Source organism: Berghia stephanieae, chromosome 6 (genome assembly GCF_034508935.2).
Source record: "Berghia stephanieae isolate SIO BIC M18660-M18661 chromosome 6, UCSD_Bste_1.3, whole genome shotgun sequence".
Taxonomy (NCBI): Eukaryota; Metazoa; Mollusca; class Gastropoda; order Nudibranchia; family Aeolidiidae; genus Berghia; species Berghia stephanieae.
Genome location: NC_088365.1, coordinates 48,233,082 through 48,250,581, shown reverse-complemented (window position 1 = coordinate 48,250,581; position 17,500 = coordinate 48,233,082). Strand labels below are relative to the sequence as shown.

The following is a 17,500-nucleotide window of genomic DNA, read 5'->3' as shown; positions in this document are numbered from 1 at the left end:
TATTTGCAGGTCTCATAACCAAATTCCTTACGGACTCATTGTTGTAATGGGAATCTCAGAAAATGACGCAAAATATAGTCCATTACATGACAACACTGTTAAACTAGGCCCCATAAGTGGGTCCGGATGTCAGACGTCGTCTTATCATATCAGAGATTTAAAGACAATTACAGGAGCATAATTGATCATTCCAGTGTTTACTAAGCGCTAACCAATCAGAAAATTAATTGCTATTTAGCCCGGTCCTTTTTTTTTTTATTGATGGCATGTGTTTTAAGTTAAATATTCAATACACTTACCCGCGGATTAACCGTAACAACATTTAAAATTTGTATAGAAGGAACAATTTTGACGTCACTCAACTCTTTGTTATTGTTTTAGCCAGCCATTTATTTTTATGAGTAGTTCTCACTAAATTGTATTTATCAGGCTATAAACGTTCAAGGTTACACATGCGTTTCTACTTCATATCCGGTTGGCGGATGATGTGTTTAAAAAAAATAAACGCATAGCATTAATAAACTTAAATATTTATTGTCTATTTGATATATTTTGGTGAGAGCTAATCGCTCAACTGGCAGCATAAAAACAAGAACAAAGTGTTGAATGACCCCAAATTCATTTCTTCTTAATCCGCGAAGTACATTTCGGCCCAGTAATCGTTTCAACTCCTTGAAAATTATTTTTCAGCAATCTGGACCAGTTACTAGGTAACAATAATAATAATAATAATAAAATAATAATAATAATAATAATAATAATAATAATAATAATAATAATAGTAATAATAATAATAATATAATAATAATAATAATAATAATAATAATAATAATAGTAATAATAATAATAATAATAATAATAATAATAATAATAATAATAATAATAATAATAATAATAATAATAATAATAATAATAATAATAATAGAGAACTTTTTACAAAAATTCATAGTCATCGACGCGCATCACGTTTCATCATTTCCGGTAGTGATGGGAAAAATAAGTTATGGAAAAAGTTTCCAGATGAAAACATAGAATAAAATGTCACGGGGTCAATGCCAACTTTAGGATCCAATTTGCTCGCAAAACCATATTTTCCGGTAGCGACTTTCATAATCTATATTATGTGGGACATGTCACCTTTTAATCGCCCATTATCATTTTCCCGATGTCTGACACTATCTAGATACTCACTGTTTAACCTTGGGACATTATTGTGCGCTTATAGTGAAATAATATTTGGTCTCTTGTCAAGCTAAATATCGCTTTACTTGGTTATAGATAGTATGCGCTTGGTTAAGAAGCTCATAACATTGCCATCCGGAAGTATAACGGACCAACACACAAAAATGTGTGTATCCATGAACGTTTATAGTCAGGTTAATACAGTTCAGTGAGCAGTACTCATAAACGCGGATGGCAAAAAAAAAAAAAACAATAACAAAGACCTGAGTGACGTCACCTTAGAACTATCTATAGAGTAATTATTTACAAGAGTTTGAATCCATATTATCACGGTCACAGAGTTGTTATGAAAAAAGTTAACGTTTTTGAGCCATCTAGCGAATATTATCATCATTATGCCCTTCCGCCACAACACCATTAGACATCGTCGCCTAGGCATTCCACGAAGGAATATAGATAATTCATCAAGCAAGATGGCTGATGTCAATAGGAATCACTCGTTGTCCAAGTGAGCAAATCGGGGTTAATCATCTTGCCTTAGGAAAAAAACGAAAGTGCATGAAGTGGGGCTCGAACCCGGGGCCTTCCGGGTCACAGTGCAATACCTTAACCACTCAGCTACTCCCCTCTTCTTAGCGAATGGGTATTGTTATTATATGTGTAAGATTTATTAACACGTTCATGCAACTTATGTTGAATATCAAACATGATTCAAGTTTTGTTTATTTTCTTATTAAACTGAGCCATTGTTTGTTTCCATTAATTTGTAAGCGGACGCAGATTACAAGATGGGATCCTCTCATAAGAGAGGATTAAGACCCTATCTTAAATGTGTGCTAATTTAGCAAAACCCATCGGGTGTCAGTCGAGCTAGTTTTGAGATACGTGGGGTACTGCTGAATACCGAAATCCACCGAAATCTAGCGAAATCCAATCCAGTGGAGAGAGAGCCAGAGACTGTGGTAGAAGGACACCAGTTGGGATTGAACCAGAGACGGTGGAATGAGTTCATTCGTGGGTATTGAATTAGAGACTAAGGGAGGTGGGCACCAATGGGGGTGAACTTGAGACTATGGGAGGTGGGGCACCAGTGGGGATGAACTAGAGACTATGGGAAGTGGGCACCAGTGGGGGTGAACTAGAGACTATGGGAGGTGGGCACCAGTGGGGGTGAACTTGAGACTATGGGAGGTGGGGCACCAGTGGGGGTGAACTAGAGACTATGGGAAGTGGGCACCAGTGGGGATTGAATCAGATAATATGGGAGGTGGGCACCGATGGGGGTGAACTAGAGACTATGGGAGGTGGGGCACCAGTGGGGGTGAACTAGAGACTATGGGAGGTGGGCACCAGTGGGGGTGAACTAGAGACTATGGGAGGTGGGCACCAGTGGGGGTGAACTAGAGACTATGGGAGGTGGGCACCAGTGGGGGTGAACTAGAGACTAAGGGAGGTGGGCACCAATGGGGGTGAACTTGAGACTATGGGAAGTGGGTACCAGTGGGGGTGAACTAGAGACTATGGGAGGTGGGCACCAGTGGGGGTGAACTAGAGACTATGGGAGGTGGGCACCAGTGGGGGGTGAACCAGATACTATGGGAAGTGGGCACAAGTGGGGATTGAACCAGAAACTATGGGAGGTTGGCACCAGTGGGGAGTGAACCAGAGACTTTGGGAGGTGGGCACCAGTGGGGAGTGAATCAGAGACTATGGGAGGCGGGCACCAGTGGGGGTGAACCAGATACTATGGGAAGTGGGCACCAGCGGGGAGTGAACCAGAGACTTTGGGAGGTGGGCACCAGTGGGGAGTGAACCAGAGACTATAGGAGGTGGGCACACCTGGGGAGTGAACCAGAGACTATGGGAGGTGGGCACCAGTGGGGGTGAACCAGATACTATGGGAAGTGGGCACAAGTGGGGACTGAACCAGAAACTATGGGAGGTTGGCACCAGTGGGGAGTGAACCAGAGACTTTGGGAGGTGGGCACCAGTGGGGAGTGAATCAGAGACTATGGGAGGCGGGCACCAGTGGGGAATGAACCAGAGACTATGGGAAGTGGGCAAATTGGGAAGTGAACCTGAGACTATGTACGGTTTTGTCAGATCACCTCACTCGTGTATCATTACAAACCTCTTCACTCTATCGTTGGTAAAAGCCCGTGACTCCATAAACAAAAGAGTTCTTCTGATGTTGTCCTCTATCCATGAAAGAGTTCTTGTGGCTTGATCCTCACTGTCAAGTTCAACGATGAGCTGGTGAAGATCTAGGAGTGTAATTTTCTTTGGCAACTGAAAAAAAACAGTTGGTTAAAAAAAGTTACAACTAAAGAAGGTTCCTCCATCTCTTAGTAAAGGTGGACCTTAATTAAGCTTAATAGCCAATATTCTCAACACAATCATATAACATAGAAACAATTGAGACATTGAGTATGCTCCGGTATATGGGGTGAATTTTTAATTCAGAAAAGTGAGTGGAGCAGGCACTCATGTTGGTAACAACAAGAGATGAAGTGAGCAGAGAAGTGCCAGAAGACAATAGAAAATAACATTTTTTTTGACTGTCTTTTGAATACATTTGACTGTCTCTTTCCCAACTAAGGAAGCTGAGTATTCCAGCCAACACCATGAAATATACCGAGCAATCTCACTCATAACAATGATAGAGAGCAACATAGAAAGGGAAAACCAATATATATATATATATATATATATATATATATATATATATATATATATATATAAGATAGGAGCCACAGCAATGACCTCCTTCTCACCAATAACAGACTAAACACCCTACACCCCTTCATTGTCCCAATAAGGTGGTTATGTGGTCTAATGGTATGACACTCGCCTTCACATCGGAAGGGCAGGGGTTCGAGTCACGCTCTAAGGACACATAGTTGAGCCGTTGCAAAAAGCTCTTTATTCATATATTCTATCACTGTATTCAGGTGTAAAATAAATACTTGGCCTTTAACAGCGTTGTCTTCGAAAAAAAAAATATTGCCTAAAGTCCTACACGATAACATGTTGAGTATTGCAGTTGGTTACGGATCCTTACTAAAGAGCTTAAACCACATTTAGTGTTTATTGCTCTATATGAAAGCTCAAATTTTCTAATGTGAATGATTTGGAATAAATTGTCACTAGGTATGAAGAAAACTACATTCATGGAGTCACTCATAAAAAGAAAAAGTCTTAGGTCTTGTTAGAGTGAGCATTTATGATAAAACACACTAGAAAGAGTACAATCAAGCATGTAAACTGGGGGGGGGGGGGGGGGGGGGGGTGGAATGATAGCATGTCTAACCCGTAAGGAAGAAAATGGGATAGTAAAAAAAATTAAATCTAGATTTACAATCAAAAGTACAGTAGGTAAAGTACGATAAAAGGGAATCGTACAAATAGGGAATATATTTAGATTCCAAAAGCATGCTACAATTGTGCATAGTTTGATATCACCTTAAGGTCTCATCCAGACACGAGTACAAAATCCCACTAAGAAGAACCTACTAATATGCTTACATTATACATTCAGAACAAGAATATAACAATAAATAACAGAGAGATGATGTACAATGAAAACAACGTTTTCCTCCAAAACCATATAACTATATGTAACTATAAATTTGACTGTTTCCCCCTCAGTCGACTTCTACCTAGGGAAATGACAAAACCAAGTAATCTCACTCCAAGACAATGACAAAAAGCAAGTTGGAAAACAGATATAGGGGTAGGGAAGACGCAGTAAGTAATATCTACGGGAGATCAGGAACGCCACCCAACAGCATCGGTTTGTGATTTGATCCAGAGTTGAAGCAGGCTGATTGTTTGGGACGATTTTTAAAACATTTCTCTCAGATTTAATTTGTCAGCATTGCTCGTTTGTCAAACAAAACTTTTTTTTCATTTGTGTTATTCATTATTATATATTTACCGACATCTAATCTACTCAAGGAATCGATGTTAGGTTTTCAAATATCAAAGTGTGATAGACTGAACTTAGGTCTTTGTTATTATTTTTAGACAGCCAGTCAGTGATAAATTCTCAGTAAATATATTATATCAGACAGTTTATTTGTTTTTAAGGGTTTTACGGCGCTTGCAACACATTAAGGTCATATCAGCGTCAGTAAAAAGGAAGAAAATGGGATAGTAAAAAGTTTAAGAATTACACTTAAAGCACAAAAGTAAAGGTGAGACAAAGGGGAATTGGTTCAACTAGGAAACAGATGTAGATTCCAAGAGTACACAATCAAAGTACATAGTTTGAGATCACCTAAAAGTCTCGTCCAGACACAAGCACAGGTCCCAACTAAGAGGAATACACTCAAATGTTTATAAATCATATAATATAATATGTAAACTAAACATAATACAATGCATAACAGAGAGATGATTTACAAGGAAGAAAAATAATCTCCCAAAACTATAACTATACATTCGACTGTTTCCCTCCCAGCCAAGGAACTCCGGCTAGGGTCAGGACAAAACTAAGTAATCTCATTCCAAGACAACGACAGGAAACAATTGAAAAACGGGTATGGGGGGGGGGGGATAGAAGAAACAGCATGTACCTCCCTGGCCACTATGGGAGATATCAGGCAGTAAACGTGAAAAGTTACACACCGGTTTGTGAATTGGTATGATGTGGTTGGCGGATGTTGTGAGTATTTTACATAAACGAATAGCATCAATAATATGTCAACCAACTGGGAGTAAAACGTAATAACTCTTAATTTCATAAATATCTTTTTATTTTTGACCTTTTAATTCCCGACCTCCTCCCCTTCCCCAGCACAAACAACGAATTTAAGTGTGACGCATTGCTGGGTGTTGCTCAATGTACAACATAGTGGTTTAATTACTTTGATGGTGCAATTCGGGAGAAATATAACCTTCCCGGCTAACCAAAATTACATTTGTTTTGTTTGTTTTAATGGGTCTTAGTGAAATCTATCACCGTGTTGTCTAACGTCACAAAATATTATTGTAAATTTGATACCATCATTATTACAGCGTTAGGGATACAATAATCTTTATTGAAAACCACAGATTAAACATAAATCAAAGATGATATTAAGACCAATGACACACATAGGAATGTTGGACTTAGCTTTTTTTGTTTGTTTTTAAGGGACCTGACGTCAGCCCATTGAATACATTATGTCCTTTGTCATTCGTCCCATTTAACCGTTCTACCCGATTAAGTAACTACCCAGTTATTGGACTATATAACAGTAATCATCCATGGCACAAGAAGTATTTTAAGTATTCAATATAAACCATACTAATGGAATATTCAACACATTTCTGGCGATTTAGTATTGGCACTTAGATGGCAATGGTAGACAGAATAACCATACTTTTGTTCTTGGCATTTTCAGTTTCTTTGGAGCAAAGCTATGTCCATGATTTTATACGTGAGTCTTACACTTTGTTAATGAAGTGTTTAGCTCTCTACCGTGTTAAATTCAGATAAGATCATAATGTCAGCCCGAGAAATTTTAACCCAATCGTCAATTAAATTTGTCTTGAAATTCTTAAACAACTGTAAAGAATATAATACCAGTGACATTTCCTTCACACTGCTAAATGTTGATGCTGATTTTAGACCACCTTTAAAGCATATTGAACACGGTTGTTGAATATTGGGCTATATATAAACTAAATATTTCACAATTTCGTAATTGAGTTTGGTTTATGGTTTTTTTCATATTCTCTCCTGTTGATAATTAGTATTAGGTTATATAATATTGATAAATAATATATTCTAAAGAAAAAAAGAGGGCAATACAACAACAACACAGACAACAACAACAAGAAGAAGTATACTACTATTACTACTACTACTACTACTACTACTACTACTACTACTACTACTACTACTACTACTACTACTCTACTTCTACTACTACTACTACTATACTACCACTACTATACTACCACTACTACTACTACTACTATACTACCACTACTACTACTACTACTACTACTACTACTACTATTACTACTACTACTACTACTACTACTACTACTGCTGCTACTACAACTACATCTAATACAACTGTCTTACTCTGGGGAGGCACGCCTTATAATATTTGGCCATAAAACTTGTCGGTATCGATTGATTTAAGTGAACGTCATCTTGGCAAAACCTGTCATATCTGGGACCTCACCAGGTCTTTTATCGAGTCCCTGGTTTGACTTTTTCCATGATTAGGGTCATTTAAATCGATCGATATTTAAAGGACATGTTTTTTTGGAACATATTTAAATTGGTGCCTTTCCAGAGTACCTCAGATTAACAGGTTAATCACACTGTCTGGCTCTGACTTTCTCTAATGAGACCAATAGAGAAGAAACGTATGATGTAAAAAGAACAAACTCGATCGTTTTTCAGTAGAAACGTAAAACTACTCTTCCTGATGATGATGATGATAATGCTGTTGATAATGATGATGATGATGATGACGATGATGATGATGATGATGATGATGATGATGGAGACAAAGACATGCACGATGATGATGACAACGTTGATGTTAATTATAACATGATGTTGTATATAAATTTCAGCCTACCCATATACTTCTAAATTTTGCACGAATTTGACTAGCTCATGCCCTTGGGAAACAGGCTAAGAGGAGTTAACCATCGATGATGTATTCAATATGATGGCGTCAAAGGATTGGGATCAAATTGAACTTTTCTGTTCGGGTCTTGATGGCTACGAGAAAATTGATGATTGTGTAACATGGGCTTGTATACCTTATTTTAGATCTTCCAAATATGGGCATATATTTAGTATGTGCTTTTATCTGCCTGCAATGAAATGGGGAATGGACTGTTGGGATGCTGGATTTCCTGAGGAAGCACGTAGATGTTACGACTACCACTATCCTGATTATCGTCTTCAGGGTCGGTCAATGCGAGTGTACACCCAGGACACCATCAAAAGAGACTGTTTTCCCGATGAACACGATTTCTACGATAAATGTCTTTTCTGGAAGAGCCAGCTCATATTCGTACTGATGCCAGCCTACTACAATATTCACCCATATCCTATGGGTTTTCATGACTGGATGGGCATTGAAGACTAGGATTGCCATAATATATAATTATTTACAGGCCTGGTAACCCAAATTGGTGTGGTCTCATTGTTCAACAGTAGTCGTCGGAATCTAGCATATTCATTTATGATCTCAATTGTCTGTAGTGTTTCATTCATCCTGTTTTCTGATAAAGGGGAATCCCGAAACACCCTTATTATCTGTTTTAGTTTATTAAATTGAAGCTTACATTCAATTTCACATTGTTACTTTGGATGATGCAATCCAGGAGAAGAAAATATCCCATTTTGAGCAACATTCCAATTGTTTTGTTTGCTTTTAGGGTTGTACGGCGCTTGTAACACTATTATGTCATTTCAGCGCCAGTACAAAAGAAGATGATAGAGGAAAGTCGTAGATGGGGAGAAATGGGAATACAAAATAAAGCACTGGGTCAATTACAGAACAGAAGATTCCACGACCAATACATTTTTGTGCAAAAATTTGACATGACTTAAAAAGGTCTCACCCAGGCAGAACCAAGGATCCCGCTGTGAAGAGTAGACGATACTCGAACTGTTTATTAAGTACAATATACAATATATACAATATTCAAAACTAATCTGTATCAATAAAAGAAGGAGCAAGTCTGTCTGTCTGTGTTGACTACTCGGAATACCATATTATTATCTGTTATGAAAATAGCCAGTTCGTTAACATTTTTTGTACTTCTAATGTAGGCCGCCGAGATTTTTGCGATTTAGGTAGATTTGACCTCAGCAACCCTTAAAATGATACGCTATGCCCCTGTAATACTAAAAAAAAAAGATGAGCGTTTATATAGGGCAATATTCACTTAACGTGCTCAAAGCGCTTTACAAGAGGTCCCTGGCCAACAGAGATACTGAAAATGTAGGACGTGACCGGATGCGATATTACAATTATGTTCGGACAAAGACAACGCTGTTAACGACCAGGTTCCCATTTCACACCTCAGTACGGTGAGAGAATGCGAATAAAGAGCTTTTTTTTCCCCCAAGGACTCACTATGCGCCGAGCGAGGCTCGAACCAGGACCTTCCGATCTGAAAGCGAGTGTCATACCACAAGACCACTTAGCTATATTGCCCAAACAGAATGATCATAATTTCTTAATTACCAAATTGTTTCCTTCGTCATTTATTATCCCTATATAAAATGACCTACCACTATAACGAATGGATAACCGTAAACATTAACCGCCCCCTTCCTTCCTCAGCCTAATATTCAAGATAAAATTAAATGTTGACTGTGCTCTGTATCACGTGGTATAATAGTTGCCTGTTTGGCGTATTTTATACCAAATCCCAACAAGTTGGCGATTTTAAAAGAAATTTGGCATTTTTAAAAATTGGGTTTATCATTTTTTTTCAACAAAATAAATTTTACTTACTTTATAGACGAATTATCATATCACTATTTTCATAAGATATATACAATTTCACCCAAACACTGGCATGACGAAGACATTTTTAAAATTGGATTAAATCGCGACACAGGGCAGGGGGGTACACCACTTAAGACGTAATTCCACTTTTATGTGCAGTTTAGCATAAAAAATTGATGCCTAAAAACAAACAAACTGGCAAATATCATGATATTATTTGGCATTTCGCTGTGAATTGTAACGCAATTTTTGACAGGTTAATCTAGGTAATCATCCTTGAGCATTATAGTAGGCTACCATATAAAACTAATAAAACACGGTATCTTTACCATTTTTTGAATAACGTGCCTTGGAAATAATAGGATCCAATAGTCTGATGTCACGTCCGCCCAGCAACCAGCGGCTTGGTTCTAAACAAAGACAATTGGTACTTATTTATCATGCTGGCTTGAACTTTTCACATGTCATGTGATCAGAATGTATAAAAGTCAAAACATGATCAGATGTGTAATGTTTTTCGTCTCTGGATACACTTTTATGCTCATCGGAGAAGTATTTCATAAGGGCGTCCGCCATTGTTCCGATAGTTTAGAACCAGTTACTAAGTTACGATGCGTCATTACGAGGGAAGTGACGTCACGACTGTTGAAGCTTATTTCCGACACAGTTCTGACTATTTGTATATTTCAGGCACGTGCTGTCCATAGAAGCACAGTAAGCACTGCCGACCCGAGACTTTCAAGTTCATTGCCTATAATAGTAGACAGGAAAGTAAGACGAACGTCCACAAAATATTCATAAGTTTATAAACCAAAACAACCATAAATTTTAATGATAAATCGGCAAAAGTAGTCTAATAATTCAATAGTCAAGGAAGAAGAAAAAACACGAGGTGTAGATTTGATGGTGCTTATTATGACCTCTTCAACGGCCTGGTATGACGCGCTGGTCCACCCGTCTGTTTCATCACAACCTCTTCTTCTTCTTCTTCTTCTTCTTCTTCTTCTTCTTCTTCTTCTTCTTCTTCTTCTTCTTCTTCTTCTTCTTCTTCTTCTTCTTCTTCTTCTTCTTCTTCTTCTTCTTCTTCAAGTACCAACTCTGTGCTTGACATCGGTGATCATGGTACGCCATTCATCTCTCTGATATTCTTCTTCAAGTACCAAGTCTGTGCTTGACATCGGTGATCATGGTACGCCATTCATCTCTCTGATCAGATAACTTCAAAAAAATTATATTACTCTTCTCTTTCTTTGTCACCCAGCTGTTCAAACTATTTAAATATGTTTTTCTTGGTCTACCTTTACTCTTTTTACGTTCTATCTTTCCTATGAGAGCAAGATGTTCAATACATTTATGTCGATTTAGGTGCCTGAAATAGTGCATTTGTCTTTTTCTTATTGTACGAATTAGTAACCTTTTAGTTTCAGCTTGCTCTAATACTTCTTCATTAATTTTCTTCTCTGTCCATGAGATTCTTAAAATCACAACCTGTTAGGCTAAAAATAGGAATAAGCAGACCAAAAAAAAAAAAATCTGATTCCCATCACCGCCTAAATGAGGTAAAGAAAAAGTCACGGCCAGAGTTGACAAAAATCTGATTAGGGAATGAGATTAGCAGAAGAGTAGCGTCCCTTGATTGGAAGTCACCCATAGTCTGTGACGTCACCGGCGGAAAAGTTATTAGAGAAAGAACGTCATTTTGGTTGTGCGCATGCGTCTCTGGTCCTCGCCCGAACTGTCTCTGTTCCCAGTCTTCCAAGAATCTTCTTCTTCTTCTCCTCCTCCTCCTCCTCCTCCTCCTCCTCCTCCTCCTTCTTCTTCTTCTTCTTCTTCTTCTTCTTCTTCTTCTTCTTCTTCTTCTTCTTCTTCTTCTTCTTCTTCCGATCTACTAGGTAACTAGAGAGGTGAGAGGGTCTAGTGTGTTTAGACATTGTGCATGCGCGCGCGCGCGCGTGTGTGTGTTGGTATGTGAGCTTTGTGTATGTTGTTTTTTGTTCGAGTATTTTATGAAGTCTTGACTTCATTTTAAATGATTGATTGTGTAAGTCTTGTCGTTAGCACTGATAAGCCCGTTTTATTACTACTCCTGGGGACATGTGGATAATGAATGTTAGACAAGCCTAACTTTGTGATTATTTTGCTAATATCGTGAGAAATTAAATATGCTTGTCCAGGAAAAAAGGTCACCGCTTGTTCCTGGCGTATTTCACAGATGAGAATGGCAAAAAATAGTCATTCTAACACTTTTTTTTTCATAGTTCATCGTTTTGGAACATAGTTGTGTCCATGCAAAAAATATTTGTGAGTCTTACTTTATTTTTGAAGTTTCAAATCATCGATTTTGTTAGATCTTATAAATGTGCCCAACTTGGGTAATTTTTTCCCTACTGCTAAGTGCTCATAATATGTGTTAGTCTGATAAGCCAACATAATGATTATGAGCTAGATTTAATTGTTTTAATGGGGAATATTCACCGTCGGTTTGAGAGTATTTCCATTACTCCAACAAAAAGCCCACAGGTTTATCGGACCTTCAAATAAGTACACGTCGCCCTGATGGAAATTCGCTTTGAAATGATTGAATAATTTGAAAGAATAAGATACATCACTCAATATATCAAATTGAAAACACCCCGCTGTCGAGTGAAGGCTGGTGAACGCGCCTTTCAGCATTCTGGCCCAAGGTTGTGGAATTTGCTACCACTAGAGATACGTTCTTCGTCTTCACTAGAGGAATTCAAGCGCCGATTGAAGACATTCTTATTCCGACAGGCTTTCTTTTGACTATGCGTATAACTGTTGTTCGTGTACTGTGTTAGGGCTTAATCATCATCATCATCATCATCATCATCATCATCATCATCATCATCATCATCATCTTCTTCTTCTTCTTCTTCTTCTTCTTCTTCTTCTTCTTCTTCTTCTTCCCCTCTTCCTCTTTGTCTTCGTCTTCATCTCCTCCCCACAATCCGATCACCAACTCCTCCTCCTCCTCCCCTCCCTTCTCCAATTTCTTCTTCTTGTCAACGCATCACGTCATAACTATCATATTTATGTTTGAGAACAAGAGCCACACATCAAAGTAGGTTCGTGCTTTTTAAAGGGAACAATGATGTAACTAATGCATACACTTACCACAATAGTGACTCTTGGTTGGGTATCGGATTTAACAGGTTTTTGGGCAAAGGGTCATAAAATTATAAGGAACATGTCTTACCTTTTTCTTGAGATACGCTTCCATTCCTTCCCACACTTGGGTGTAGATAGGCCGTTAAAGGGACAATGATGAAACTAATACATGCCCTTGCCATAAGAGTGACTCTAGGTTGGGCATCCGAACTAATAGGCTTTTGGGCAAAGGGTCATAAAATTATAAGGCACTTGTCTTACCTTTTTCTTGAGAAACGCTTCCACTCCTTCCCATACGATCCCACTTGGGTGTAGATAGGCCCTTAAAGGTGATGATGATGTCACTAGTACATACACTTGCCATAAGAGTGACTCAAGGTTTGGCTTCAGAGTCAACAGATTCGTGGGCAGGGGAATTTCCACCAATGGCCTGTTTTGCCTGTTGTATAGAAGGAAAGAAATTGACGTCACTCAACTCTTTGTTTTTGTATTTAAATCAATAAAAAAATTTTTTTTAAAAATTAAATCCCTTTATTCACACCAGTGGGCAAATTTGTCTCTAAGATCTATTCCAAGGGAAGACTGGAATAACCCAGGCGCCAACCGCTGCGCAGTGCAGCCCCACAAATTGAGCTAAGGTGAGGTGACTTGTTCAAGGCTACACAGCGCAGCGGCGGGTTATCGAACTTGGTACCTTTCGGATACGAAGCAAGGACCGTACCGCTAAGCCACGCTGTCCCAATTAGACAGACACTGTGGAGATTAGTTCTAACTAGTTGAGGTCGATTTTTTTTTCGGATGGTTTTTTTTCTTCTATTTTTCTTTCCTGCTTTGTCTGGCACCTTTCATACACACTTGTTCAGATCTTGATCTTATAATGGCGCCTGCTCCTTAATTTCTTTAATCTAACAAATATACATACACTTGTCATAAGAGCGACTCTAGATTTGGATTCAGAATCAATCGATTCTTGGGCAGAGGAATTTCTACCAATGGCCTGTTTTGTCTGTTGTATAGAAGGAAAGAAATTGACGTCACTCGGCTCTTTGTTTTTGTTCTTAGCCAGCCATTGTTATGAGGAGTTCTCACTAAATGTTATCATTCACACTATAAATGTATAAGGTTACACAAAGTTGTGTGCGTTGGTACGTTATATCAAGCTAGCAGATGTTGTGAATAATTAAAATAAGCGCATAGCATCTACAGAACGATATGAAAGCAAAAATCAAATTATGTTTGAAATTGTTTTTTACCCATATGACCACTCCTGTAAAGACTGATAGCCTAAATAAGCCCAGAAGACACCAGCAAAGCATCATCTTTCAACTAAGAACGCAACACATACCCCTCAACAGCCATTTAAGCAACATTACAAAAGACACATCCCCTTCCTGTCCCTTATGCCAACGCCCCAATTAAACAGAAACACACCACTTGCTTGAATGTCAACCTCTTGAAGACCTGAGATGCACATTCCTCCCACCAAATCCAAGCATCAGTAACGCTCTTTATAGTCACCTGGCTCGAGTCTAGGTGGTCGCTGGTTCGGATAAGTAAGTAATTTAGAAAGTAAAGCTTGACTTTAAATGGCGCTATCATAGTCTTACCGACCATGATCTCAACGGTTTACAATTTTGTAATCTTTTATGTTGGAGCAACTTGAGCTTTAAAATATAACAAATTGAGCTTTTATATGGCGCAATATCCACTAAACGTACTCAAAGCGCTTTACAAATGATCGATGACCAATAGCAACACGTAACATGTAGAACGAGACAGGAACGCCTGTTACATTTTTTTTCCAACAGAGACGGCCAGGTACTCATTTTATACCTGAGTACGGTAGTACGGTGAGAGACTGTGGGTAAAGAGCCTCTCCAAGGACTCAACTAAGCGCCGAGCGAGGCTCTAACTCATGACCTTCCGCATAGCAACGTATATTTAACAAAATATTAGACACAACATGCGTTCAAACAATCGGAAAATTGTTTGAATAGTGCTTTGAGCATGTTTAGTGTATATTGTGCTACATTTTATTATTTTCATTTCCCCCCCACCATTTTCCCTATTTTGAAATATTGACGATTGTTTCACTTAAAATTAATAATGTTAAAGCTATCAATAGCTTAACCGATAAAATACCAACATCAAGAAATTCTAGTTTCAACTGATACTTAAGAAAAGTTTACATTTCAAATTAGCTCACAGAGGGAAAAATCTAAAATTGTGGGATAATCGACTGACGTGACAATCCAAAATATGTGTGGTAATCGACTCATCGGGTCTTGGAAAACCACTAACTCACTGTGTGAAAATCTAAAAATGTGGAATATAAGACTTTTCGGGTCTTGGAAAACCCCTAGCTTACAGTGTGAAAATCTAAAAATGTGGAATATAAGACTTGTCGGGTCTTGGAAAATCACTAGCTCACTGTGTGAAAATCTTAAATTGTGGAATATTAGATTTGTCGGGTCTTGGAAAACCACTAGCTCACTGTGTGAAAACCTAAAATTGTGGGATATAAGACTTGTCGGGTCTTGGGAAACCCCTAGCTTACAGTGTGAAAATCTAAAATTGTGGGATATAAGACTTGTCGGGTCTCGGGAAACCCCTAGCTAACAGTGTGAAAATCTAAAATTGTGGTATATAAGACTTGTCGGGTCTTGGAAAACCCCTAGATTACAGTGTGAAAATCTAAAATTGTGGGATATAAGACTTGTCGGGTCTTGGGAAACCCCTAGCTCACGGTGTGAAAATTTAGGACCTTCCGATCCGAGGGCAAGTGTGCTACCACAAGACGACATAACCGCACAAGAAACGTAACCCTTATTATTCAGCTCCCGGCATAACACTGCGACTGACTAATGTCCCCTGGGCTATCTTGGATTTTGTTCGATATAGATCCTAAATAAAACTTTAGGCAAATTAGTAAAGGATATTTATTTATTTATTAATTTATTTTTTCATTTATTTATTAATTAATTATTTAATTCGGGTGGGGTATGGGCGGTCCCGAAAGCTCGGTTTGTAGAGAACTAGCTCCACAAGTAAAAGAACAGAGATCGATCTAGAGCGAAGTCGGGGAATTTTTTTCAGACCTTCCTATCCACCCAGCAGTGATTGGATAACCGAGTCTGTTAGATCTAGTGGGAATTTCTCTGCAGTAGACTAGTGTTCTATCCCAGGGGTGAGAAGCAATTGCAATTTACGTTTCACGCTTGGATAAACTCCGGATTTGTAGGACTAATGGCTCTGAAGATCTATTTATTTATTTGTATATTTTGAAATATTGACGATTGTTTCACATGAAATTCTTCCATGGATTAATAATTTTATTGCTATCAAAAGATTATTTATTTATTTATTTATTTAATCATTTATTTATTATTTATTTATTTATTTATGCATGTATTTATTCATCTTTTAAACCAACCTTCTCTTTGACGAGTTCGGTATTCCTTCTTGTGTACAGGGAATGAAATCGTTGGTCATTTTACCACTTGCGGTTTCTTCAACTACCCACGTCCCGCTATGCTTTGTGCATCTTTCAATTTTACCTCTTGATAATAAAGGTAATGAAGATGTTGATGGTAATGATGAGAATGGTGATGGAGATGATGGTGGTGGTGAAGGAGATGGTGTGGGTAAGAAACAAGGCAGATCAGATCCATACCATCGGCCTTGAAAAAAAAAGAAGTCGAAAATGTATATGTATATGTATAATAAAAGGAAAGAGGCAGCTTCTATGAAATCAACTTTCTTGTTCTCTGTGCCTTTCTCATCCCCTCTCTCTCTCTCTCTCTCTCTCTCTCTTCTTTCTTTCTCTCATTTTCTCTCTCTCTCTCTCTCTCACACACACACGCACACACACATACACACACACACGCACAATAGCTTGGCATCTCATTATATCATCACAGATTATCCTTATACTAACTAAAATCTAAACACTTATCAATGAAATACTGAAGACTTCATTTTCTATTTTAAATCCTCATTTTTTATATACTATTTACAGAAGCTACTCACTAACCCGATAAGTATTCAAGGTCATCGTCGAGTGGGCGTGGCGAGAATCTTGTGTCACATGATCTAACTGGTGGGATTAGCAAGTCTGGGATGACATTTACCTGGAGGAAAATAATCATTGAAGAGTCAGGCTAAGACGAAACATGAACGCCAGAGTACTGTTGGTATCTTGCATTACTGCATTACAGTGCCAGAAAAAGTAGAGAGAAAAATAAAAGAAATAAAATAATAAAAAGCCCATTCCCCCCCCCAAAAAAAAAAATTAAAAAAAAAAAAATCAGCCTGCCACGCCTGGGGTTTGGAATGATCCGTTTATAGTCTGAGTTATCGAATTGAGTGAGAATTAATCCCGAAAATATTTGTTTAAAAACAATACAAAAGAGGCGTGAGGGAATGAGTGGCGTCATTTTCGATCCATCTATAGATTTTGTTCGGTTATAGTGCGGCTATGTGGTCTTGTGATATGACTCTCGCTTTCGGATCGGAAGGTCCTGAGTTCGAGCGTTGCTCGGCGCACAATTGAGTCCTTCGAATGGGCACAGTACTCACATTTTCTCATAGTACTCAGATGTCAACCGGGCGTTAACAGTTTTGTCTCTGTCCGAAACAATTGTAACATCGCCTAACAGGCGCCAGGTCCCGCCCTACATCTTTAATGTTGTTGTTGTCCAGGAAACCCTTGT

General features: G+C 38.3%; 1 protein-coding gene across 4 annotated transcripts in view; it reads right to left on the bottom strand.

Moving 5' to 3' along the window:
- The window catches only part of LOC144975160 (cadherin-like and PC-esterase domain-containing protein 1), a 96,876-nt gene that overhangs the window by 24,642 nt on the left and 54,734 nt on the right, over nucleotides 1-17,500 (bottom strand). For all 4 annotated transcript variants that reach the window (XM_078918954.1, XM_078918952.1, XM_078918955.1 and 1 more), the window contains 4 exons: nucleotides 16,822-16,918; nucleotides 16,222-16,468; nucleotides 13,050-13,227; nucleotides 3,314-3,471 (listed from right to left, as the gene is read on the bottom strand). In XM_078918954.1, the coding sequence (XP_078775080.1) occupies nucleotides 3,314-3,471; nucleotides 13,050-13,227; nucleotides 16,222-16,468; nucleotides 16,822-16,918 (680 nt within the window). The remainder of the gene's footprint in view (nucleotides 1-3,313; nucleotides 3,472-13,049; nucleotides 13,228-16,221; nucleotides 16,469-16,821; nucleotides 16,919-17,500) is intronic.